Source organism: Scyliorhinus canicula, chromosome 7, assembly GCF_902713615.1.
Source record: "Scyliorhinus canicula chromosome 7, sScyCan1.1, whole genome shotgun sequence".
NCBI lineage: Eukaryota > Metazoa > Chordata > Chondrichthyes > Carcharhiniformes > Scyliorhinidae > Scyliorhinus > Scyliorhinus canicula.
In genome coordinates, this window is record NC_052152.1 from 60,002,648 (window position 1) to 60,029,074 (window position 26,427).

Below are 26,427 nucleotides of genomic sequence, written 5' to 3' on the forward strand. Positions count from 1 at the left end.
GTTCCTAACAATTGACCAATTTTAAAGTCCTACTGACCTCGCTGGTGTGACTGCCTCCCAGAACAAAGTATTCAGGGAGCTCACCTCCATTCTGATGCCCCACAGTGTCTGCAATTCAGACTCCAGCAACTTGGGCTCAGACATTGACTGCTGGTCTGATTGTCCAGGACTGCAGTGCACTTCACAAACTTCCACGTTTTCCAGTCATGACACACTACCTGCCTCACCCTAATGATTTATTAGATTAGTTTAACTTAAACTAAATAGTTATTAATTTAGTAAATTGTGGATAAAAGATTACACCCCAGGTAGTGGAGATAAAACGAAAGAATAAAGAAGAGCAATCTCCTTCCCCCTCTATACCTGATTATCACGATTCACAAAGCACTCTGTTGCCTATCACTCTGCTTTCTCATTCTGTGCATTAATAAACAGTCTTTCATCTCCCCTAAGAGGTTTACCACGAGCCCGGTGGTGGCGGCGACCCTAAGAATCTGGGAACAATGGAGACTGCATCGGGGGGAAACAGGGGGCTCGATGGAGGCTCCACTGGGTGGCAACTATCGGTTCATCCCGGGGAACACGGATGGGGGATTCAGGGGGTGGCAAAGGGCGGGCATCAGCAAATTGAGGGACCTGTTTATTGGCGGGAGGTTTGCGGGCCTGGGGGAACTGGAAGATAAATTTGGCCTTCCCCAGGGGAACATGTTCAGATACCTGCAGGTAAAGGCGTTTGCTAGGCGACAGGTAGAGGGATTCCCCTTGCTGCCCTCGCAGGGGACGATGGACAGAGTGCTTTCGGGGGTGTGGGTAGGAGAGGGGAAGGTGTCTGACATCTATAAGGTAATGGAGGAGGTGGAGGAGTCGTCAGTGGAGGAGCTGAAGGCTAAATGGGAGGAGGAACTCGGGGAGCAGATAGAGGACGGGACTTGGGCGGATGCCTTGGAGAGAGTCAACTCTTCCTCCTCATGTGCGAGGCTTAGTCTCATCCAATTTAAGGTGCTGCACCGGGCCCACATGTCCGGGACTAGGATGAGTAGGTTCTTCGGGGGTGCGGACAGGTGCACCAGATGTTCGGGGAGTCCTGCGAACCACGCCCATATGTTCTGGGCATGCCCAGCACTGGAAGAATTCTGGAAGGGGGTGGCGGGGACGGTGTCGAGGGTGGTTGGATCCAGGGTCAAACCAGGGTGGGGAATCGCGATTTTTGGAGTTGCGGTAGAGCCGGGAGTGCAGGAGGCGAAAGAGGCCGGTGTCCTGGCCTTTGCGTCCCTAGTAGCCCGTCGAAGGATTCTGTTACAATGGAAGGATGCAAGGCCCCCAAGTGTGGAGACCTGGATCAGTGACATGGCGGGATTTATAAAATTGGAAAAGGTCAAATTTGCCCTGAGAGGATCAATACAAGGGTTCTATAAACGATGGCAGCCTTTTCTGGACTTCCTGGCTCAGAGATAGGTAACTGGGTCAATAGCAGCAGCAACCCGGGGGGGGGGGGGGGGGGTGCATTATTGTAGTGTTTATTCTGTAACTTTATAGTGTGTTAATTTGCGTTGTTGTTAAAATGCTGGGTTGTTCATGGGGATGGGGCGAATGTATATGATTGTTAATATTATTGTTATTTTCGGTATTTTACTAAGGTGCGTCAATGTTGTATAAAATCAAAATTTCTCAATAAAAATTATTTAAAAAAAAAATAAAAATAAACAGTCTTTCAGAGAAAGCTTATGATTCACATCCAAGTTGCACCTGCTAAGTCAGCTTCATGCTATAGTAATATACACTTATTCAAGCAACCATTTGCAGTTAATAGACAGTTAACTCCCACTGTCTGGCAATTAACTTGGCAATCTTAACTACCTTGCAATGCCTAAGTCAAATGCTAGTTATTAATCTAAATTACAGCTTGAGAAATACTTGGCAGAAATTCTATTTCCACCAAATTCCAAAGTCAACATTTGGTTCACGAAGCATTCATTGCCCAGACCCCTCTGTACTTCTCCACGAAAAAGCTAGATAAGCACATGAGAGAGAAAGGAATAGAAGGTTATCGTAATGGGATTCTATTTAAAAAATGGTATGAAGGGGCTCATATATAGCATGAACAGTGAGATGGACGTATTGGGCCAAATAACCATTTTCCTGTGCTCTTAATACCATGTAACGATGTTAGAAAGGCCTATCCCTACTCCTTAGTTTCAAAACACAATTAATAATATTGCTTTGCTGTCTGTCCATTTTGTCAGACATAATTTGGCTGCACAGTGGTTGGCACTGTTGTTTCACTGCTCCCGGGTCACAGGTTCAATTCCCGGCTTGGGTCACTGTCTGTGCGGAGTCTGCACGTTCTCCCCGTGTTTGCGTGGGGTTCCTCCAGGTGCTCCAGTTTCCTCCCACAGTCCAAAGATGTGCAGATTAGGTGGATTGGCCATGCTAAATTGCCCCTTAATATCCAAAAAGGTTAGGTGGGGTTGCTGGGTTGCAGGGATAGAGTGGAGGTGTGGGCTTGGGTGGGGTGCTCTTTCCAAGAGCCAATGCAGATATGATGAGCTGAATGGCCTCCTGCACTGTAAATTCTATGATAATGGCTTGGAAGTAGTTACATTGAAGATAGGTTGATGCTGGAACTTGAGCTCTTGAGATCTTAAGATGGGAGTTCAGTCTTTGGCTTATGGCGCAATGTTAATTAATGATTGGTAGTATTTAGTTGGGCTATAAACTTTGTCCCTTCACTTTTTTTTTGACCATTCACCTCCAGGTAATTAAAGGTCTTTACTTGTACGTTTTATGGCATGTAAGTGTTGCTAGCTAGACCAGCATTCATTGCCTGACCCTAATTGCCATTGAGAAGGTGGTGATGAGCTGCCTTCCTGAAGAGCTGCAGTCTCCGAGGTATAGGTACATCCACGGTGCTGTTAGGGAGAGAATTCCAGGAGTTTGACCCAGCAAGTGAAGGAATGGCTATATTCTATTTTAAACTAATGTGGCAGGGGAATAGGAACCAGATTAGGAAGTTAGAGGTCAGTAAAGAGGCAGCAACTAAAGCCAGTAAGGTACTAGATAATAAACTCATTGTGACTAAGGGGAAGAGTAGACGGGGAAGAGATGATGAACGCAATGGGACAGGTGATCTGAGGTGCATTTGTTTTAATGCAAAAGTTTTAATGCAGGTAAGGCAGATGAATTTAGGGCTTGGATTAGTACCTGGGAATATGATGTTATTGGTATTACTGAGACTTGGTTGAGGGAAGGGCAAGATTGACAACTAAATATCCCAGGGTATAGATGCTTCAGGAGGGATAGAGAGGGAGGTAAAAGGGATGGAGGAGTTGCATTACTGGCCAGAGATGATATCACAGCTGTGGGAGGGCACTATGGAGGATTCGAGCACTGAGGCAATATGGATAGAGCTAAGAAATAGGAAGGGTGCAGTAACATTGTTGGGACTTTACTACAGGCCTCCCAAACGCGAGCGTGAAGTAGAGGTACAAATATGTAAACAGATTATAGAAAAATGTAGGAGCAATAGGGTGGTCGTGATGGGAGATTTTAACTTCCCCAACATTGAATGTGACTCATGTAGTGTTGGAGGCGTAAATGGAGCAGAATTTGTAAAGAGCACCCAGGAGAGTATTTTTTAGAGCAGTATGTAAATAGTCCAACTCGGGAAGGGGCCATACTGGACCTGGTATTGGGGAATGATCCCGGCCAGGTAGTTGAAGTTTCAGTCAGTGATTACTTTGGGAATAGCGATCACAATTCCCCAAGTTTTAGAATACACATGGACAAAGACGAGAGTGGTCCTAAAGGAAGAGTGTTAAATTGGGGAAAGGCCGAATATAACAAAATTCGGCAGGAGCTAGGGAATGTGGATTGGGAGCAGCTATTTAAGGGTAAATCCACATTTGAAATGAGAGTCTTTTAAGGAAAGGTTGATTAGAGTGCAGGACATATAGGTCCCTGTGAAAATGAGGGATAGAAATGGCAAGATTAGAGAACCATGGATGACGGGTGGAATTGTGTGACTAGCTAAGATGAAAAAGGAAGCATACATAAGATCTAGGCGACTTAAAACTGATGAAGCTTTGGAGGAATATTGGGAAAGTAGGGCAAATCTCAAATGCGCAATAAAGAGGGCTAAAGGGGTCCTGAAATATCGTTGGCTAACAGGGTTAAGGAAAATCCCAAAGCCTTTTATTCTTGTATAAGGAGCCAGAAGGTAACTAGAGAAATGATTGGCCCACTCAAAGACAAAAGAGGGAATTTATGCGTGGGGTCAGAGGAAATGGGTGTGATTCTTAATGAATACTTTGTATCGGTATTCACCAAGGAGAGGGACATGACGGATGTTGAGGTTAGGGATGGCTGTTTAAATATTCTAGGTCAAGTCGGCATAAGGAAGGGGGAAGTTTTGGGTAAAAGGCATGAAGGTAGACGAGTCCCCAGGTCCGGATGGGATCTATCCCAGGTTACTGAGGGAAGCGAGGGACGAAATAGCTGGGGCCTTAACAGATATCTTTGCAGCATCCTTGAGCACGGGTGAGGTCCCGGAGGACTGGAGAATTGCTAATGTTGTCCCTTTGTTTAAGAAGGGTAGCAGGGATAATCCAGGGAATTATAGACCTGTGAACTTGACGTCAGTGGTAGGCAAACTGTTGGAGAAGATACTGAGGGATAGGATCTGTTCACATTTGGAAGAAAATAGACTTATCAGTGATAGGCAGCATGGTTTTGTGCAGGGAAGGTCATGTCTTACAAACCTAATAGAATTCTTTGAGGAAGTAACAAAGTTAATTGATGAGGGAAGGGCTGTAGATGTCATATACATGGACTTCAGTAAGACGTTTGATAAAGTTTCCCGTAGCAGGTTGATGGAAAAAGTGAAGTCATATGGGGTTTGGCGTGTACTAGCTAGATGGATAATGAACTGGCTGGGCAACAGGAGTCAGAGAGTAGTGGTGGAAGGGAGTGTTTCAAAATGGAGAACGGTGACTAGTGGTGTTCCACAGGGATCAGTGCTCGGACCACTGTTGTTTCTGATGTACATAAATGATCTGGACGAAGGTATAGGTGGTCTGATTAGCAAGTTTGCAGATGATACTAAGATTGGTGGAGTTGCAGATAGTGAGGAGGGCTGTCAGAGAACACAGCAAAATATAGATAGATTGGAGAGTTGGGCAGAGAAATGGCAGACGGAGCTCAATCCAGGCAAATGCGAAGTGAAGCATTTTAGAAGATCTAATTCAATGGTCAATGGAAGAGTCCTGGGGAAAATTGATGTGCAGAGAGATCTGGGAGTTCAAGTCCATTGTACCCTGAAGGTGGCAATGCAGGTCAATAGAGTGGTCAAGAAGGCATACAGCATGCTTGCCTTCATCAGACGGGGTATTGGGTACAAGAGTCGGCAGGTCATGTTACAGTTGCATAGGACTTTGGTTAGGCCACATTTGGAATACTGCATGCAGTTCTGGTCACCACATTACCAGAAGGATGTGGATGCTTTAGAGAGGGTGCAGAGGAGGTTCACCAGGATGTTGCCTGGTATGGAGGGTGCTAGCTAAGAAGAAAGGTTGAGTAGATTAGGGTTGTTTTTGTTGGAAAGACGGAGTTTGAGGGGCGGACCTGATTGAGGTCTACAAAATTGAGAGGTATGGACAGGGTGGATAGCAACAAGCTTTTTCCAAGAGTGGGGGTGTCAATTACAAGGGGTCACGATTTCAAGGTGAGAGGGGGAAAGTTTAAGGGAGATGTGCATGGAAAGTTTTTTACGCAGAGGGTGGTGGGTGCCTGGAACGCTTTGCCAGCGGAGGTGGTAGAGGCGGGCACAATAGCATCATTTAAGATGCATCTAGACAGATATATGAACAGGCGGGGAACAGAGGGAAGTAGATCCTTGAAAATCGGCCACCGGTTTAGATAAAGGATCTGGATCAACGCAGGCTGGAAGGGCCCCAAGGGCCTGTTCCTGTGCTGTAACTTTCTTTGTTCTTTGTATATATTTCCAAGCTAGAATTGTGAGTGAGTTGGAGCGAAACCTCCAGGTGGTGGTGTTCCCATGTGTCTGCTGCCCTTGACCTTCAAATGATAGCGGTCATGGGTTTGGAAGGTGTTATCTAAGGAATCTTGGTGAGTTGCTGCAGTGCATCTTGTAGATGGTACATACTGTTGCTACTGTTCGTTAGTGATGAAGGGATTGAATGTTTGTGGAAGGGGTAGCAATCAAGCGGGCTGCATTGTTATTGGTGTCAAGCTTCGAGTGTTGTTGGAGCTGCACTCATCCAGGCAAGTGGAGAGTATTCCATTACACTCTTGACTTGTGCCGTGTAGATGGCGGATAGGCTTTGGTAAATCAGGCGGTGAGTTACGTGCTGCAGGATTCCTAGCCTTTTTAACTAACTAAATTTTTGTTTTTCTACAGGATTCCTCCATGTGCAAGTGTCAGTGAGGAGACACAGAAGTCCTTAGATCGATCTTTGTTGGACTGCACATTCCGATTACAGGGAAGGAATAATCGGACCTGGGTGGCAGAATTGGTATTTGCCAATTGCCCTCTGAACAGTACTTCTGCCAAAGAGCAAGGTAGATACTTTAGAACATCCATGTTGACCACTTCCAAAACTGTTCAATTTTGAGTTATTTTACTTCAAATCTCATTTATTTATTTGTTTTATTTTATTTTTTTATTTTCATGTACTTAATGATCTGTTGAGCTCCTCGCGGGAAAAACTTTTCACCGTACCTCGGTATACATGACAATAAACAAAATCCAAATCATTGAGTGTTTCAGATCATCTTGTACATGACCTGGAAATTAGAATGGTTTGTTTATTGTCTTAAACACAAAAATCACAGCTTTGTAAAGAGCTATTTTTAGTCTCCGTAGTAGGGTATGAGAGTTGTGTAGTATTCATGCTGAATCAAATTAGTGGAAAAGTTACTGCTATAATGATACTTATTTTGTCCCATTTTCTGGAGTTCAAAAATAAAATACTGATTCAGAGCTTTTGGTGGAAGCAAATGCCACCAAACCAAATTAAGTTTATGAAATACTTTATTCCAAAATATAAATGCTGTTCCATGACTAGATATATGGGGCGGGATTCTCCTGCCGTTTGCTGGCGGTAGGATTATCTAGCCCTGCCAGCACCACACTCCCACCCGCGGGTTTTCTGGTGGCGTGGGGCGGCTTCAATCCGGAATCCTACTGGTAAACGGCAGGAGTAGAGAATCCTGCTGTCAACGAATGGCGTACCAAATTCTCTGTCCTCGCTAGTAGTGGTAACAGGTCAGACTCTCAATGGCAATCCAGCCCATGAGGTTTTGTTTGCAAGTGATGCATATATTTGTTAAAAGCCAAAAAATAAATTAGGATAGAATGTATACTGTTCCTTTCTACTGAGCTTGACAATCACTAGTTTAAAAGCCTATTTATGAAAGTAGAATATTGTTTTCGATGAGAAAATAACTTGGGGAGCATTCCGAGTAAGTCTACAGCATCACTACGAAGTAGGGGTTGGACTTTGTATGACATGTTAATAGCTTAAATACAGTCTGGGTCCAGAGTTACACCCAACTTGATAGCAGATTGAAGAGGAGGGATGTTGTCTGGTTTCAAGGTCTAAAATCTTGACACCTGATTAGCACTTCACAAATTTAGCATTGATTTTTTAAAAAAAATGTTGAAACCACATTGCATCAAAGCTAAACTTATAAATGAGCTATATATTACATAGTACAGATCTCATCTTTGTATGTTTGGTATGGAATTAGATCTTGTATTGCAAAAACTGGTTAGAAGCATTTTACTTTAGCAATCAAATCATTAAAAGATGCTTTGCGGTATTCATTTCAGATCTAAAATCATTGTACCAGTTGAGAAACTGCAGCTGCTAATATACCCAATTGTCATATGGTACAGAAAATACAATATTTTTCATAACTGGCACAAATATTTGGGAGTTCTCAGTAAAATGAATTTCAATAGCTTTTGCCTGTAATGATTTTGTTTCGTCACCAGGTTCAACACGCCACGTCTATCTGACTTATGAAAGTTTATTATCAGAGCCTGTTGGAGGTCGAAAGGTGGTCGAGGCATTCCTGAATGATTTGAATAGCGTAGCTAAGCTCTATGACTGTGTTCTAGATTTTGCACGTTCCTTGCCAGGTACTAATCATGATTTCAAGTTTTTAAATTATGAAGTAACAGCAATAGTAAAATGAGAAATAATTTTCTAACATTTCACCTTCTAGAAATACCATCCCACCTTAATCATTTCTCGGAGATACGTGTCTATAATTACCGTAAACTTGTCATATGCTATGGAGCCACTAAAGGCAGCTCGGTAAGCAGGGTACAGTTCATTTGCTATCTATCCTTGTCTTAATCTTGCAAATATGCAACATCTTTGTTCCTTTTAAAAGAGCATGCAATGTAAATACATAGTTTACAGACTACAAGAAAACAAAACTAAAATTATTCATTTAGAATTAGATGCCTTCATAAAAATGGTTCATTTCCTTTTTAAAAGAAAAGGCATTTTATATTACAGATAACCATCCAATGGAATCCCAGTCATCAGCGATTCCACATTTCATTAGGAACGGTAGGTCCGAATTCTGGCTGTAGTAACTGCCACAACATCATACTCCATCAACTTCAAGAAATGTTCAACAAATCACCAAATGTTGTTCAGTTACTGCAGGTAATCTTGCATAAATTACACTTTTTGGTGAAATCTTGTTGAAATATTATGTTTCCACTTTTATAGCGGTGAGGAATTTTACTGTAAAATATATGAACCCATATAAATTCAACTTCAGTTATCCATAATGGAGATAATTAACTAAGTTACTGGTGTATTAGACTGCATAAAGCACTAGGAGAGTTGATTGATGCTCATCAATCAGTGCCCAGCTTGGTGGAGGAATTTGAGTTGCCCGCCGGGATGGGTTCTGATATTTACAGATGAGGGATTTTGTCAGGAAGCAGGTACCGTCTTTTCCCCACCTGCTGGCCCAGGGACTACAGGACAAGGTGGTGTCTAAAACAGAGGGTGAGGGTAAAGTGTTGGAATTTTTTGTTTTAAATCTTTTTATTGGCATCTCTTATATTTATAAACAACTGTGTATATATACATTTTTCTTACCCGCGTTAATTTACTTTTTGTACAGAAAGGTTTATTTTGTCTTTTAATTGACCCTATATACATTTTGCCGCCCTCTGGATCAGTCTATGGTCCTCCCCACCTTGCAAACCCCCCGTCCCTTGCATACTCCTCCTGTCCGTCCGTCCCCCCTTTGGCTTCGGCTGTGCTTTGCTTTTATTTTTGGGGTGGGGGGGGCGGTGTTACCCCCTTTTCTCTTCATTTGTGGTTTCCCTACTTTCCGCCTGTCTTAGACTGAGCCTTGCGCAGGAGATGGTGGAGTTAGCCCTGCTCAGTGTTTCGCTCCAGAGTGCCCTCTGTCCCAGTTTGTCCTCCCATTTTTGTCTGGTCTCGTCCGGTGGTGTTCGGACTCTGTCCAGTAACTGTCCGTATATTTTCCCACAAAGCCCCCCCCCCTCCTTTCTGCTTGTGTCTATCAGGTCCTCTAGTATTGTGGTTTCTGGGAGCTCAGGGTACTCTACTGTCTCTTTACGTAGGAAGTGCTTTATTTGGAGGTGTCTCATTTCCTGTCCTTTTGTTAGTTTCCACTTCCTCTTCAGTTCGTCCAGTGTCGCCAGTCTGTGCTCTATGTAAAAAAAAACGTGGGGGCACAAAAGTCGGGTTTTTTTTACATAGGCCATTCTTTTGAAGGTGGTGTCTTGCATGGCTGGGGGGAGGTAATCTGTGATTGCCGCAGATGGGAGCCATGAGGGACATTTTAATTAGCCCGAGGTGTTGTCTCAGTTGGGCCCATGTTCTCAGCGTGGCCGGTACAACTGGGCTTGTTGTGTATCTTGTTGAGGGGGATGGGAGTGCTGCTGTAGCCAGGGCCCGGAGGGTCGTTCCTTCACAGGACACCTCCATTTGTACCCACTCTGTGCCGGGTTCGTTTACTCATCCCCTCACTCTTCTGCCGTTGCTGCCCAATGGTAGTATTGTAAGTTCGGTAAAGCCAAACCCCCTGTCTTTGCAGTATCGGTTTGGGAATTCTCGGGTTCTTACCCCGCCCCTACACAAACGCCATGATTAGACTGTCACATTTTGGAAAAAGACCGTGGGGATAAAGATCAGTGTGGATCTAAACAGGAAGAGGAACCTCGGAAGTCCATTCATCTTGATCGTCTGCACTCGCCCCGCCAGGGAGAGTGGGAGTGAGCCCCACCTTTGTAGGTCCTTTTTTATTTCCTCCACCAGGTTGGTCAGGTTCCACTTGTGGATCTGTGTCCAATCTCTGGCTATCTGGATCCCCAGGTAACAGAATCTGTTCTGGTCCGTTTTAAATGGGAGCCCCTCCAGCTCCGCCCCTCCCCCATTTAGGTTCACTGTGAGTGCGTCACTTTTGCCCAGGATAAGATGATAGCACAAGGGCAGCACGGTGTGGAGTTTGCACATTCTCCCCGTGTTTGCGTGGGTTTCGCCCCCACACCCCAAAGATGTGCTGGCTAGGTGGATTGGCCACGCTAAATTGCCCCTTAATTGGGAAAAAATAAATTGGGTACTCTAAATTTAAAGAAAATTGTAGAACGAAAAAGTTCCAAACCCCTTCATGATCTGCAGTATTGCCTTCGGTCCCTCCTGTGGCTTCGAGACATAGAGGAGCAGATCATCTGCATAGAGTGAGACTCTGTGCTCTCTGTCTCCTCTCCGGATTCCCTTCCAGCTTTTGGCATCCTGCAAGGCTATCACCAGGGGCTTGATCGCTAGCACGAACAAGAGTGGGGACAGGGGGTAACTCTGTCTTGTTCCTCTCTGTAGCTGGAAGTATTCAGAGCTGGTGATGTTAGTTTGGACGCTCACGGGGCAGCGCGGTGGCCCAGTGGTTAGCACCTACGGCGCTGAGGACCCGGGTTCAAATCCCGGCTCTGGGTCATGTCAGTGTAGAGTTTGCACATTCTCCTCGTGTATGGGTGGGTTTCGCCCCTACAACCAAAAATGTGCAGGATAGGTGGATTAACCACACTAAATTGCCCCTTAATTGGAAATTTTTTTTTTTTTAAATTGGGTACTCTAAATTTTAAAAAAAAGTTTGGACGCTCGCCACAGGAGCGTTGTACAGGATTCTCACCCAGGCTCCTAGCCCAAACCGTTCCAATACCTCGAGGAAGTACTTCCATTCGACTCTGCCGAAGGGCTTTTCTGCATCCAGGTAGTCAATCGCCTCTGATGTTCTCTCCCTGGGGGGTTGGGAGGGGTGGGGCATTATTACGAAGTGTTGGAAATTTATAAGAAATTGATAGATTGGGAGCGGCCCCAATAGGGGTAGTAGAGCGTAAGTGGAAGAAAGAGTTGGGGAGGGAGGTGGAGGCTGGGGTGTGGGAGGAGGCTCTGAGGACGGTGAACGTATCATCTTTCATGTGCTAGGCTGAGTCTTATTCAGTTCAAGGTGGTTCACAGGGCACATATGACTGTGGCCATGATGAGCAGGTTTTTTGAAGCAGTGGAGGATAGGTGGGCGAATCATTTCCACATTTTTGGGGATTGTCCGAAGCTTGGGGGATTCTGGCACGGGTTCACTGACATTATGTCGGAGGTCTTGAAGGTGAAAGTGGTCCCGAGTACAGAGGTGGCCATCTTTGGAATATCAGAAGACCCAGGGAGCGAGAGAGGCCGATGTCTTGGCCTTTGCCTCCCTGGTAGCCCGGAGATTGATCTTATTGGAATGGTAAGACTCGGGGCAGCTGAAACCGGCAGTTTGGGTGAGTGACCTGGCACAGTTCCTCAGGCTGGAGAACATGAAGTTCGCCTTGAGAGGGTCTGTGGAGGGGTTTGCACAGAGGTGGCAAGCCGTTTGTTGACTTCTTCGGAAGTAGTTAAGATATCAGCAGTGGGGGGGGGGGAAGAGTTGGGAAGTGGGATGGTGTGGGGTATTAGGTATTTAATTGTTTGCAGCCCTGTTTTCTTGTTTTGTGTTATGGCTGAGTTGATGTGTTTATATGAATGTCTCAATAAAATATTTAATCAGTGCTCATCAATGACCTTGCCAAGAATGCATTTGGTACTCATTAACAGTATTAAGCTTTATGATAAGCACCTGGCAAAATCTTCTGCTTTGTGGCCAGTTGTCACCTGCTTTAGGTTTGATCTGTAATATGTGATGTTCGGACAAGTTGAGAAGATTTTTTGTTAAATTTCTTATTTTGAAAGCTGTTAAAATAATTGATTTTGTTGGTTTGCAGAATTAGTGAATTGCCATGATCTTTTCCTGAGCTTCGCATTGGAAGTTATCTTTAAAGAACTGAAACCTGAATGTCATAATTCCCAGAAAATCATTGCTAAAGTTTATCTGCCACTGCATGATTGCTCCTCAGGAAAGAACTGTAGGAACAAAAGTAGGCATTTATCCTCTGCGGTCTGTTCTGCCATTCAAACTAGGTTATGGCTGATCTGTGACCTAATTCCATATCCCTTAATACCTTTGGCGAACAGAAACCTGTCAATCTCTTTTTAAATTAACAACTAATCTAGCATCAAATTACTCTTTTCTGAAGAGAGTTCCAAACTTCTCCCATCGTCTGTGTAGGAATGTTTCCAAAAATCACTCCTTGCTAGGTCTGGCTCCAATTTAAGGCTGTATCCCCAGTCCTAGACTTGGCAACCAAAATACTTTCCTCTACCTACCCTATTGGGTTCCCTTAATATCTTGTAAATTTTGATTAAATCACTGCCTGGCCTTCTAAGTTCTGGTAAATCTTTTTTAAGGTCTAAGGTGTGCTGACGAAGTATCAGTTTAAGTAGAGGTGGTAGACATATTGAACATTCCATCTTCCTCATCCAAGGGAGGAGAGACCTACCTATCCGAAAAAAGTCTCTCCTAGAATAAATCTATCTCTTGGGTGTAGAAACCACTATGGAGTTGCCCCTCCCACCAATCTTCTCTGTCAGGTGCCAACATCTTAGACCTAGATTGATGAAACTTGGGATCAAGTACACAGTTTAAATGCACTCCAAATAACAGTTGATGCGTGTACAGATCAGGAATTCAACACGACCCCCTCCTCACAAATGGCGTATCGTCCCAATTTGGATCATAGACATTGACCAATACCACCAACATTCTAGTGAAGAACCTATTGACCATCATGCCGTTGATGTCCGCCATGGTCTTGGGATCAAAAAGGACCCCGTTTGTTAATCAAAAATCCCCGTGCCCTAAGGTAGAAGGCTGAATGAAATACCTGGCTCACCCATCCCTTCTGGCGCAGGCTGGAAGGGCCTGTTCCTGTGCTGTAATTTTCTTTGTTCTTTGTTCTGGTATGATCCCTTACCCGCAAATGGGTCTCCTACAAAAACACCACATCAGCCCCAGATTCTTTAAGTGAGCTAATATTCTCCACCATTTCACTGGATCCCCCAACCCCCTTACATTCCAGTCGACTGACCAAATTGCATCCCCCCCCCCCCCCCCAAAATAATCCCAGTCAGCCATTTCCACCCAAAGGGATTACCTCTTTAAAAAAAAATTTTAAGTACCCAATTATTTTTTTCCCAATTAAGGGCAATTCAGCTAAGCCAATTCACTTATCCTGAGCATCTTTGGATGTGGGGGCGAGACCCAAGCAGACAAACTCCACACGGACAGTGACTCGGGGCCGGGAGACAGCAGCGCTAACCACTGCGCCACCATGCCGCCTCTGAAAGGGATTATCAAGCAGCTGCCCAGAAAGTACAGGCACAAGACCCATCCACCCACTAAATGACACAAAGAAAAATCTGTAATCCCTGTCAGTGAACTAACCCTTTCAACTCTTCCAAATGTATATTGATGACATGAAAATGAACAATACTACCAACTCCAACCCCCAACAAAACAAAAATGCTAAGCTCATTAAATCCAGCAAAACTGGTCCAACGAGCTGCAGCTCCTCCCCCCACCTCACTTGTGTTAGCTAGCTAACTTTGCTACTAACGAAGCAGTCCCTCACCCAGAGTAAAGAGAAAGAAAAATGCCACTGCCCACCCAAGTGCCCTGGCAGGAGCTACGTTGTGCGCAATATCAGGGGGCTGTTTAGCATAGGGCTAAATCGCTGGCTTTGAAAGCAGGCCAGCAGGATGGTTCGATTCCCGTAACAGCCTCCCTGAATAGGCGCCGGAATGTGGCGACTAGGGGCTTTTCACAGTAACTTCATTTGAAGCCTACTTGTAACAATAAGCAATTTTCATTTCATTTCATTTCATATCTCCTTGCATGCCGTTACCGGAAGTTGTTGCTCTGTTTACTTGCTATAAATATAGCAGTCAATATGGTCGCTTTTCTTAATCCTAATTATGTTTACACTTAGTCGCCAGGTATCTCTCGATACCGCCACAAGGTTCAAACTGAATACCGATCAAAGAGCCGATACTCCAGTTAGTTTGTTCAAAGTCAATACTATTTATTTACACACGCAGTAAGATCTACTCGTGCACAACAGTACTACAAACTAAACTATCTCTAACGCTAACGCCTATACTTAACTTCGGGTGCCCACTTAGTCAGAGGAACAATGGCCGTTGTTCGGATCTGAGGCTGTTGGGTTCGAAGAGGTAACAGGAGAACAGCTAAGGTCGTCCGTCTGGTAGCGAGCATTGACCTTAAACTTACCTGCTTCTGGTGATGCTGGTGGATGGGTCTCTCCGCCTGAGAGCCAAATCCAAGAGCGATTCTCTCGTGGGGGTTCCTTCTTATACTTGGAGGGGCTTTGCGTGCTTTTAGGCGGGCCTTAAACTTGGTCCCAATTAATTGGGCAGCTTCTCGATCATTGTTATCGATTTTAACCAATAAAAGGGTGGGTGCCCTGATGGCTGGGCGTGTCTTTGGTGGCCGTTGACCTTGCTTTGTTCGTGTCTTTCTGGCGCCGGGGTGTCTGCAACAGTATCAACTACCTGAGTGTTAGTCCTTTGTTTCTCAGAGATGGGCCATCGATATGCTAATCGACCCAGAGTTTCGATTCCGTCTGGTAACTGCTTCCCAAATATACATTCAGGCCTGCTTGCTATCTAGCATTGTCCATTTCCCTACATTCTTCGTGAGCGTCCATTTTGTGTTCTGGAAGTGGCCATCCCAGATGGCTACAAAGTCTATCTCAGTGACTTGCTGAGCTATCGATCAAATATAAAATAGAAGTGTATATTATGGTTGTTTATGCAAATAAACTGCTTAAATTCTGCTTTTAATACATGTGGAATAATCTTGCATATTTTTCCATAGATATTGTATGATACGCAAGCGCCACTGAATGCTATTAATAAACTCCCAACCGTGCCAATGTTGGGTCTCACGCATCGAACAAATACTGCCTATCAGTGTTTTTCAATATTGCCCCAGTCACCTACACACATCAGACTGGCTTTCCGTAACATGTACTGTATTGACATATACTGTCGAAGTCGAGGCGTTGTGGCTATACGTGATGGTGCCTATAGTCTTTTTGACAACAGTAAGATCGTAGAGGGATTCCATCCTGCTCCTGGATTGAAGGTCTGTAATTTATTAGATTGCTAAAGAGAGCTAATTGATAGTATTGTTTAGAAGTATTTTGTTGGATTATTTAAATCTCCTTAATAAAAGCAAATTACTGCGGATGCTGGAATCTGAAACGAAAGAGAAAATGCTGGAAAATCTCAAAGTCTGGCAGCATCTGTAGGGAGAGAAAAGAGCTAATGTTTCGAGCGGAGCTTTGACAAAGAGTCATCAGACTCGAAACGTTAACTCTTTTCTCTCCCTACAGATGCTGCTAGACTTGCTGAGATTTTCCAGCATTAAACCTCCTTAATTTCCATTACAGACATTTTGTGAAAGTGTTCCCATCTATATAATACAACATGATTTGAGGTAGAAATTTCCAACAACATGAATGAATGATTGAATTACAGGCAGCACAGTGGTTAGCACTGCTGCCTCACGGCACCGAGGTCCTAGGTTCGATCCCGGCTCTGGGTCACCTGGCCGTGTGGAATTTGCACATTCTCCCCGTGTTTTGCCCCCACAGCCCAAAGATGTGCAGGGTACACGGATTGGCCTAAATTGGATCCTAATTGGACCTAAATTGGGCCTTAATTGTAAAAAATTAATTGGATACTCTAAATTTCTTTTTTTTAAATTCGGGGAAAAAAAGAATGATTGAATTACTATTGATATACACCAATATATACCAAGCAGAAAAAGTCAACATGTTTTTGTTATTGTTGCTCCAGGTAGCAGTGGGACTGAAAAATATTTCACTTGAAGTGACAAGTAATTGTAGGAAATTTAAAAAAAAAAAAAATCTTATTTACTTGTCCATTGTAAAATCAAAAAATGACATACTTACAGAAATCTTAATTATCGTTTTGGCTGAAAGAAACCGACTGACCAAGAATGCAGAGTAACCAGTCAACAACGTGATTTTCCAGGGTTCTGCAAAATTGGATCAACATCACTGCCATATCTAAATTGTGAGCCCCACTGAGTTGCAGATCCGTCTGTTCCTTATTAGTGACGATAGAGGCTGATATGACAGGAAGAAGACATGATCCAATAAATAATAAATTGAATGTTTGTTTGAAAAAAATTACATCAAACAAAATTTTGATAAGTATATCTTTCATATTGTGAGTTAGATAGTTCTTTGGAATTGAGAAAAATCACTTGGTCCAGACATCCCTTCTTAAGCATCCAGTTTGTGTAGAAGAGTGATACCAGGTAACATTGTTCCTCTTGATCTTCAGTTGCAGATTAGCATTCACAGGGGCCTTGAAGCAGCTCCTTTGCAGGCCATCTTTGTCAGGAAGGGGTGGGATTGCAAAAGAAAATCGAGTTTCACTGATGCATAAAGATCAGTTAATATCACCAGCTATTCTAATGTTTGAAAAGTTAAAGCAACACTCTAAACTTGGAGTGAAATAATTAGCATGTCCTAAGGGATCCATAATGAATGAAAACAATCTGCAAATATGTAGTTCATTTTGAGTGTACTACATTCAATCTTGTAATAAAGTTTTTTAATTATTACTATATGCTCTTTCTGAAAATAAATCACTAAATTTGGTTGGGCTTGACCACAGAAATAATTTTGCTGGATTTATGGCAGGACAGGTTGTGGGCAAGATATGTCACATGTATGGTTATGTGAATATTTTCTTAACCATTTTTAATATAATCTGATCACAAATTTATTCAAAACATTTCCATCTTGAACTTGGCACCAATACAATTTCTTGTCAGCTGTGAACGATGATAACCCAGTCATGACTTTGTTGATTTGTGCATTAGCATGAACATATTTATTGATTGTCAAATTTTGCTTACGTTCCAGACTTTCTTGAACATGTTTGTAGACAGCACCCAGGACGCACGTAGACGGTCAGTAAATGAAGACGATAACCCACCGTCTCCTATCGGTGGGGACATGATAGAATCATTAATGTCTCAGCTTCAGTCACAGCCACAGCAGGTATTTGTGCCTTTTGAACTATGGAACAATCTACACTTGGGAGCTATTGATGTGGCACGGTTTCAAGTATCCTTTGGAAATAGATTTATGTACAGCAGATCAAGAGAAATGCAGCTTTTACAACAAAATGGTGCCTATCGGTATTGACAATATTGGTGACAATTAGTTGTAGTCAGAGCTGGCATTTTAATTGTAGATATGTTGTTTGTGTTTCTTTATATTTGTTCTTTGCTGTTTTCTCTGCAAAATCTCCCTGGGTGACAGGTGGGGTGGTGGCAGCCTTTGCTAATGATGTTCTGCAGCCAGCAAACGTTTCAAATCAACTAATCAAAATTGTGATACCATTTCGTTAGGAATTTTCATGCCCCTTTCATATGTTTTTCATGGTAAAGCGGAAAGAAAAATTCCAGCACCAAATGGGTGACTAGCTTTCTTGCTCTGCATCACATCAATACATCATCTCAGTCACGAGAGTTGATAAATGACTCGAGGACGACATAACTCAGTCACAGCTTTTTTGCTTGCACATTAGCTTGAAGCAATTTCTTAAAACTCTCTTGGTTACTTTCCAGGCTGGCTGCTGATATATGAATGAGGGCAGTTTCAGAATATGCCTCTTGCTTGAGTTAAATCCCAACCCAGAAATCCCCCCCCCCGAACACAGTTTCACAAATTCTGATTTGCAATTAAGAATGGGTATCCTTACTGATATGAATTTTCTCTTCCCGTTCCTGGCCTGAGGATGGTGCAACCAATTATATCACCACAATTGCTTTCCCACAGTGATCAGCTACCTAAGCACCATTCAGGAATTTAATCTGAGATCTTCCAGTCTCTGTGCTCCACCAAATATGTCACTGAGAAAACTGTGTGCCATTTAGGCTATCAGCTCCCAGGATGTCGTCAGTGCTGCTCTTGATATAGATACTGGTGATGTGTTTTAATCTTTTTTTGTTGTAACTTTAGTGTACCCAATTATTTTTTTTCCAATTAAGAGGCAATTTAACGTGGCCAATCCACCTAACCTGCACATCTTTGGGTTGTAGGGGCGAGACCCACACAGACACAGGGAGAATGTGCAAACTCCACATGGACAGTGACCCGGGGCCGGAATCGAACCCGAGTTCCTCAGTGCCGTGAGGCAGCAGTGTCATTGAGTTATAGATGTTTACAGCAGGGAAACTGGCCCTTCAGCCCAGCTTGTCCATGCCGCCCAGTTTCTATCACCTAAGCTATTCCCGCTTGCCTGCATTTGGCCACTGTCCCACCATGCCCATGCAACTGTCCAACTGTTTTTTAAAGGAAAGAATTGTACCCGCCTCTGCCACTGTCTCTGGTAGCCCGTTCCAGATGCTCACCAGCCTCTGGGGGGGGAAAAAAAATTCCCTCTGGTCTCTTTTGTATCTCTCCCCTCTCACTTTAAACCTGTGCCTTCCAGTTCTAGACTCCTCTACCTTTGGGAAAAGATGTTACTATCTACCTTATCTGTGCCCTCATTATTTTATAGACCTCTATAAGATCATCCCGAAGCCTTCTACGCTCCAGGGGATAAAGTCCCAACCTCTCCAGCCTCCTCTTCTAACTCAGACCATCAAGTCCTGGCAGCATCCTCGTAAACCTCTTCTGCACTCTTTCTAGTTTAACAATATTCTTCCTATAATAGGGTGACCAGAACTGAACACAGTGTTCCATGTGTTGTCTTACTAATGCCTTGTACAACTTCAACAAGACATCCCAACTCCTGTATGCTGGAGCTGGTTTAGCACAGGGCTAAATCGCTAGCTTTTAAAGCAGACCAAGGCAGGTCAGCAGCGCGGTTCAATTCCTGTACCAGCCTCCCCGAACAGGCGCCGGAATGTGGCGAATAGGGGTTTTCACAGGAACTTCATCTGAAGCCTACTTGTGACAATAAGCAATATTCATTTCATTTCATTTCATATTCAATATTCTCACCAATAAAACTTGGCATTCTGAATGCCTTCTTCACCACCCTGTCCATCTGCGACTCCACATTCAAGGAGCTGTGAACCTGTACCCCTGATCTTTGTTCTGTAACTCTCCCCAACTCCCTACCATTAACTGAGTAGGTCGAGCCCTGATTTGATCAACCAAAGTGCATCACCTCACATTTATCCAAATTAAACTCCATCTGCCATTCGTCAGCCCACAAGCCTAATTGGTCAAGATCCTGTTGCAATCTTGTATCACCTTCTTCACTGTCCACTATGCCACCAATTTTGGTGCCATCTGCAAATGTGCAAGCCACCGTGCCACCCGTGTTGTAACCTTTTTAAAGGTTTCTGAATAAGGTCGTCAAATTCTGGCCACCTTCTGCACTGTAAATTCTATGAAATTTATGAAATGGAAGTTGTACCTTAAGGTAGACCAAGTATCAAATTAACTTATGCTCTTGTCTCTGAATCAAAATGGCATAGGTTTGAAGCTCCACTCTAACATATAAATGTTTGCTGACACTTCATTATTGAGGGAGTGTTGTCTTTTGGATAAGAAATTAAACTCCTGCTCCGTCTGCAGGAAATCTGAAATAAAACAGATTTTGCTGAAAAACGTGGCAGATCTGGCAGCTTCTGTGGGGAGAAACAGTTAATATTTCAAGTTGACCATGCCTCTTCAACCGATCTAGTCATTTATCTTCGTCATTTATTTCATTTGCTGCATGCAGGTTGCGTTTCCATTTGTCTAGAGAACATTTGCCTATAGTTACTTATGGTTGCCACTCAGAAGTAACTTATTTACTGTGAAGTACTTTGGGATGTCCTAAGAACATTTAAAACACTGTTTCAATGCTTTCATTCACACAAGTGTGAGAAATAAAATATAAAAGGAAGTTCTTGATATCACTGTCAACATTTCCAGACCAATCACAGGTGGACATTAAAAGTGTTGAGACTTCCGAGCAATACTTGGAAGAGAGTGGGAAAGAAGGATATTTCTTGTTTGACCTGATCAAGGCTCCACAAGTTTTGTCCTTGTTCCAAACATCAGCTACAGTTGGGCAGTCAGTATTGCACAGAAAACATCACGTATGAAGTTCTTATGGGGTTTGTTGGTGCTTGTATATCAAATAAAAATGGTAACTTCTTATTTTTCTTGAAACCATATGCAAATTTGTTTCCTTCAGCCTTTCACCAAATCTGGTGGAACAGTAAACTACCCGTTGACATCACCACCTACATCCTATCATAATACAGTGACTCCATCGCCACAAATGATGCCTACACAATCACCTGGTAAGTGATGAATAGTTTTAATTCTATATGTCAAAGCTTATGAATAAAGGGTACTTGAACTGTGAAACAGAGTTTTTTTACCAACTTAAGTTACTGCCTTCAGGAGAGGTGGTGGTGGGGGGGGGGGGGGGGGGGGGGGGGGGGGGGGCGCGGGGGGGGAATGGTCTGGAATTTGCATTCAACTACAGATGAAGAGCGGTGGCGATTCTTTGCACTTACTGCTGCCCACAGATTTTTTGTGGGCATTTTTGGTGATTTACAGTCATCAGGAGTCTGATATATTGCAATATCCTCTACAAGGGATAGGGCATGTGCCAGTGTATCTCTTCAACTAAGCAGATTGGAGAATCCCTTGCCGAAGCGCACCATTCTAAACCAGGAAATAGGAAGTGTAGGTTTGAATATTTCATTCAATGTAGAAACATCTACAGAAAATGAAATGGAGAGGAAAATAAAAATAGGGTTATGGGAGCGAGACAAAAGAGAAAAATGTAAATTATTTTTAGATCTTTAGCAAGCATTAAAATCTGAAGGAATGAAGCTCCACAAATATAAAAGTCAATTTGCAGTGCCCAAAAGGTTGTTTAGCAGTAATTAAAATTTGCACTGGGTCAAAAATTTATCTTATCTTGAATGAGAAATTTTGTTTTCTGTTTAGTAGATAGCTAGTTGATAGGTATAGCAACTAATACTGAATAACCCATCAAGATATCAATCTTCAGTCAATACGATTCACTCCACGTGATATCAAGAAACGCTGAAGGCACTGGATACTGCAAAGGCTATGGGCCCTGACAATATCCCGGCAATACTACTGAAAACCTGTGTTCCAGAAGTTGCTGCACCTCTGGCCAAGCTGTTTCACTACAGCTACACTGGCATCTACCCAGCAATGTGGAAAATTGCCCAGGTGTATCCTGTACACAAGAAACAGAACAAATCCAACCCAACCAATTACTGTCTTATCAGTCTGCTCTCAGTCATTAGCAAAGTGATGGAAGGAGTCAACAGTACCATCAAACGGCACTTAGACAGCAATAACCTGCTAATGGAGGCTTTGTTTGGGTTCCGCCAGGGTCATTCAGCTCCTGACCTCATTATAGCCTTGGTTCAAACATGGACAAAAGAGCTGAATGCCTGAGGTGAGAGTGACTGCCCTTGGCATCAAGGTAGCATTTGACCAAATATGGCATCAAGGAGCCCTAGCTAAACTGGAGTCAATGAGAATCGGGGGGAAACTTTCAGCTGTTTGGAGTCATACCTGGCACAAAGGAAGATAGTGGTGGTGGTTGGTGGTCAATCATTTCAGCTCCAGGACATCACTGCAGGAGTTCCTCAGGGTAGTGTCCGAGCTCCAACCATCATCAGCTGCTTCATCAATGACCTCCCTTCCATCATCATAAGGTCAGAAATAGGGATGTTTGCGGATGACTGTACAATGTTCATCACCATTTGCGGCTTCAGTTAATGAAGCAGTTCATATCCAAATGCAGCAAGACTTGGACAAAATCCAGGCTTGGGGTGGCAAGTTACATTGCGCCACCAAGTGCCAAGCAATGATCACATCCTCTCAGAGAGGATCTAACCACTGCCTCTTGACATTCAATGGCATTACCATCGCTGAAACCCCCACAATAAACATCATGGGGATTTGATCAGAAACTGAACCGGACTAGCCATGTTAATACTGTGGCTACCAGGGCAGGTCAAAGGCTAGGAATCCTATGGCGAGTAACTCACCTCCAGACCCCCCAAAGCTTGTCCACCACCTACAAGGCACAAGTCAGGAGTGTAATGGAATACTCTCCATTTACCTGGATGAATCCAGCTCCAACAACACTCGAGAAGCTCGACACCATCTGCTTGATGCTCCCCCTTCCACAAACATTCAAATCCTCCACCACCAACAAACAGTGGCAGCCAAATGTACCATCTGCAAGATGCACTGTAGTAACTCACCAAGATTCCTGAGGCAGCATCTTCCAAACCCACGACCACTACCATCCAGAAGCACAAGAGCACCCCACCACCTGGAGGTTTGCTTGACTTGGAAATATATTGCCGTTCCTTCACTGTCGCTGGGGCAACATCCTGGAACTCCCTCCCTAACAACACAGTGGGTGGACCTACACCTCAAGGACTGTAGAGGTTCAAGAAGGCAACTCGCCACCCATCTTCTGAAGGGCAACTATGGATGGGCAATAAATGTTGGCCTAACCAGCGATGCCTACTTCCCATAAATGAATCTTTTTTAAAAATACTATTATTGCAGAATTTGTGGAGGAGCAGCGTTGTCTTCTCCTTCTTGGGTGGTGCCTTGGGTTCGAAGATGACTTGCTTCCACCCTGATTAGATAATTATGAAATGGCTGATAACTCAACCGCGTAATCTGAAGACTGTCACATGCAAGACAAGTGGTGATTGAATTGTTTAACTTCACCTCTGCACATTCTTGATGAAGTCTCTCGATGTGTTGGTGCTGCCAGAATGAACCTTCTCCATTTTCAAGCCAGCATCTCCCATGAATCCTTGGGTATGTTTGACCTCTTCTGATATGCTCTGAGAAGGAGTCAACAATGACCTCAATTTTAGTTTCTCGTAAGCCCACACAAGAGCTATCTGCATACTGAGCTCTTTGACAAAGTCACTTGGTAAGACACTATTGTCGCAAAACGTAGAGGAGCATAGTAATGCAAAGCAATTTCATGATTTAAGCATAGAACTGTGGATGTGGTGTGTGTGAAGACTGGAAGTCTTTAAGGATATTGGGTTCTAAGTTTAAGAAGTTTAAGTTGCGCAGTTTAAGGGCGAAAAGCCTGGGTTTGAGTGTGTTTGACTGAAATGGTCATTTTTCTTTTAATCATTCTGTTTTGTAAGGCCTGGGTGGTTTTAGCAGCCAGAAGGGGAAATTGACAAATGTGTTCTTCAGTCGAATGGACTGTGGTTGACTGGGGAAGTCCCTGGGGAATTGATGTGCTTTGCAGCATGCAGAGATAATTTGTTTTTCAGCTTGGAGAGATGAGGTTATTGTTGGATGGAGCCAAGGAAGGCAAGGAAATGTTTTGAAACCATTAGAGAGTTTGTTTTGGAGAAAGCTGTGGAGAGAGACGGTTTTTGGAGAAAACTCTGGAGAGAGGAGTTTCATTCTGATTTGCCTGATCCTGAGTCTGCTATTCTCCCGTAGTAAAATAGATTGAGAGCTGTGTTTTCTTTCTTGTTCTTTAATAGTAAATTGAATAGTAGTGTTTAAGATTTAAATTGTCAGCTGTTCTTTCTGGATGTGAAGTTTACTCAGTTTAATATTGTAGCCATTTTATTTTTTAAGTAACCAATTTCTATTTTTTTTCATGCATCACTCCTGGAGCGAATTATTCTTTCTGCAGTCTTTCAAATAAACTTAAAATATTGGAGGTTCAGTCCCGTGTCCTAGCTACTGTTGGGATCTGGTCTGGGATTGTAATAAGAGGATGGAATTTGCTGTCAATGTACTCCACAATAATGGATAGCTTCATCATTATTCCTGTGCAAACCTGCGCCAATGTTTTTGAAGAAATTTGCCCTTAATGTCAGCCCCATGACAAGCTGGAGGATTGTATTTGTACAGCCATTGTTTCAAGCCTCACTCTGACTTGATACATAATATAGATTGACACTTGAATGCAGGAAAGATTATCAACTTTCTATATTGATAGTTGCAACTATCAACTCATCATGTGAAAAATATCGAGTCATTGCCTCAAGCTCATTATAGCTGATTTTTACAAAACATCAGTTTCACATTTCCAACTAAAATAAATATTTGACATTTGACACAGAAAGCAAATTAGATGCATTTCATGGACTGTGTATTCTGTTACCCATAGCTATGCATTTTGATTTATGGTAATTTTTGATTGCCTTCCTCAAGTACCTGTTCTGTTGACATTTGAGGAAAAATAGGACGTTTTCTTTTAACTTAGGAAAGGGACATTTATTTTTTAAACCAGTTTCTGATCTTTAGTATAAAGTATTGGTTTTCATTTTCTTTGGGATTTTGAAGTTTGAAGAAAAAATGTAAGAATTACACCTATTAAGTTCTCAGCACTTGTTGGTAATTGGGAATAATTGTTGGTGTTTATTTAGTGCAAAAATGTTCTATTTTGCACAGGGAGTTTACATCCAGCAAGTTCCCCAAGTGGTGCAATACGAGCCCCATCACCAGCGTCATTTGTACCCTCTCCATCACCATCTTCCCTTGGAATTTCAATGGGACAGACACCAAACTTTGCAAGTCCACACGGTCAGTTCTCCTGCTTATTTGACTAAAATTAATTACTTCTTGGTTTAATTTTTTGAGGATTGTTGCCTCAAGCATCTTTCTTCAACTACGTCGAGAGCTATTGGATGCTCAAGTATCAAATGCAACTGAATCCTTTGATCAATTTTAAGTAAAAATCCCATAAATGGATGCACTTCCTGTTAAGATTTTTATCAACTCTGCCCATTTCTTAAATTGGAATGCCAAAATTCACTGATGTAGTTTGGAGATGAACCAATCGAATTGAAACATACAAATGTTGCCACTTTTCTCCAGTCCTTTTATCCAAAATAAATTTATTATAACTTGTTGAAATAAAATAAAATTGCTGAGCTATTTTCAAAGTATCACAAAAACAATAAAGGAATTAATATTTTAAAATACAGCAATCACACTGGTAAGTATTGTGAGAAATCAAAAATATTTAGCAGCGTGAAAACATTTTATTTGCTTTTTTTATTCCAAGAAATTAATTTTCACATACTGACCTTGTCTGTGATATTTGATAATTCTCTGTAAATGTTGTTCATGAGAGTTGAATAGTGGTTCGGCATAGATATTTCCAGGATTGCATCAATAAGGTTTCATAAGCTGTTTGCAGATGGCATGAATCTGGCTTGGTGTGGGTGTAAGAATGTGAGTTCTATTAGCCTGTTTGTTTTTTGTTCAGGCACAATTGACCCAAGTTCACCGTATACAATGATGTCACCCAGTCAGCGTCCTGGAAACTGGCCTGGTTCTCCACAGTTGCCTGGACCATCTTTAGCACGCATTCCTGGAATGTCTCCAGCAAATCCATCCTTGCATTCGCCAATCCCAGATGTATCTCACTCCCCACGAGCTGGAACAAGTAGGTATCAACAACTGTTGTCTTATTTCCAAATTGTATTCCATTTTCACAAACAAATGGATTCCTTTGCGGTAACAATTGCTTGAGTGGATAGAAATATAATTTAATTTTAATTTGGTGCATTTAATGCATCCCTCTTTTCCCCCTCGCCCCAGCATTATTTCAATTTCAGTGTAGTTTCCAGAAGAATGGGAAGAGTGGCACAATACCATGTAATAGCCTTCATAATACTGCTGTCTATTTTTCTCAACAATTGAAAATCCAACCAGCACATGTCTGTTTTATGTTTACATTTGTTCACCTGAAAAGATTGTCGGAACCTTGTCTCATTCTTTTTTGCAATCTCGCACGCATATGGCCGGCACAGTAGCGCAGTTATTAGCAGTGTTGATTCATAGCGGTAGGGGCCCAGGTTTGATTCCCGCTTGGGTCACTATGTGTGGAGTCTGCACATTCTCCCTGTGTCTGCGTGGGTTTT

The 26,427-nt window shown here is 42.9% G+C and overlaps 1 protein-coding gene across 2 annotated transcripts in view; it reads left to right on the plus strand.

Moving 5' to 3' along the window:
* med14 (mediator complex subunit 14) overlaps nucleotides 1-26,427 on the plus strand; it is a 105,109-nt gene that overhangs the window by 47,640 nt on the left and 31,042 nt on the right. The window contains exons 17-25 of one of the 2 annotated variants that reach the window (XM_038802115.1): nucleotides 6,416-6,576; nucleotides 8,015-8,161; nucleotides 8,248-8,339; nucleotides 8,547-8,699; nucleotides 15,328-15,597; nucleotides 17,414-17,551; nucleotides 20,694-20,802; nucleotides 24,950-25,081; nucleotides 25,770-25,949. In XM_038802115.1, the coding sequence (XP_038658043.1) occupies nucleotides 6,416-6,576; nucleotides 8,015-8,161; nucleotides 8,248-8,339; nucleotides 8,547-8,699; nucleotides 15,328-15,597; nucleotides 17,414-17,551; nucleotides 20,694-20,802; nucleotides 24,950-25,081; nucleotides 25,770-25,949 (1,382 nt within the window). The remainder of the gene's footprint in view (nucleotides 1-6,415; nucleotides 6,577-8,014; nucleotides 8,162-8,247; nucleotides 8,340-8,546; nucleotides 8,700-15,327; nucleotides 15,598-17,413; nucleotides 17,552-20,693; nucleotides 20,803-24,949; nucleotides 25,082-25,769; nucleotides 25,950-26,427) is intronic. The other variant, XM_038802116.1, reaches the window with a different exon arrangement.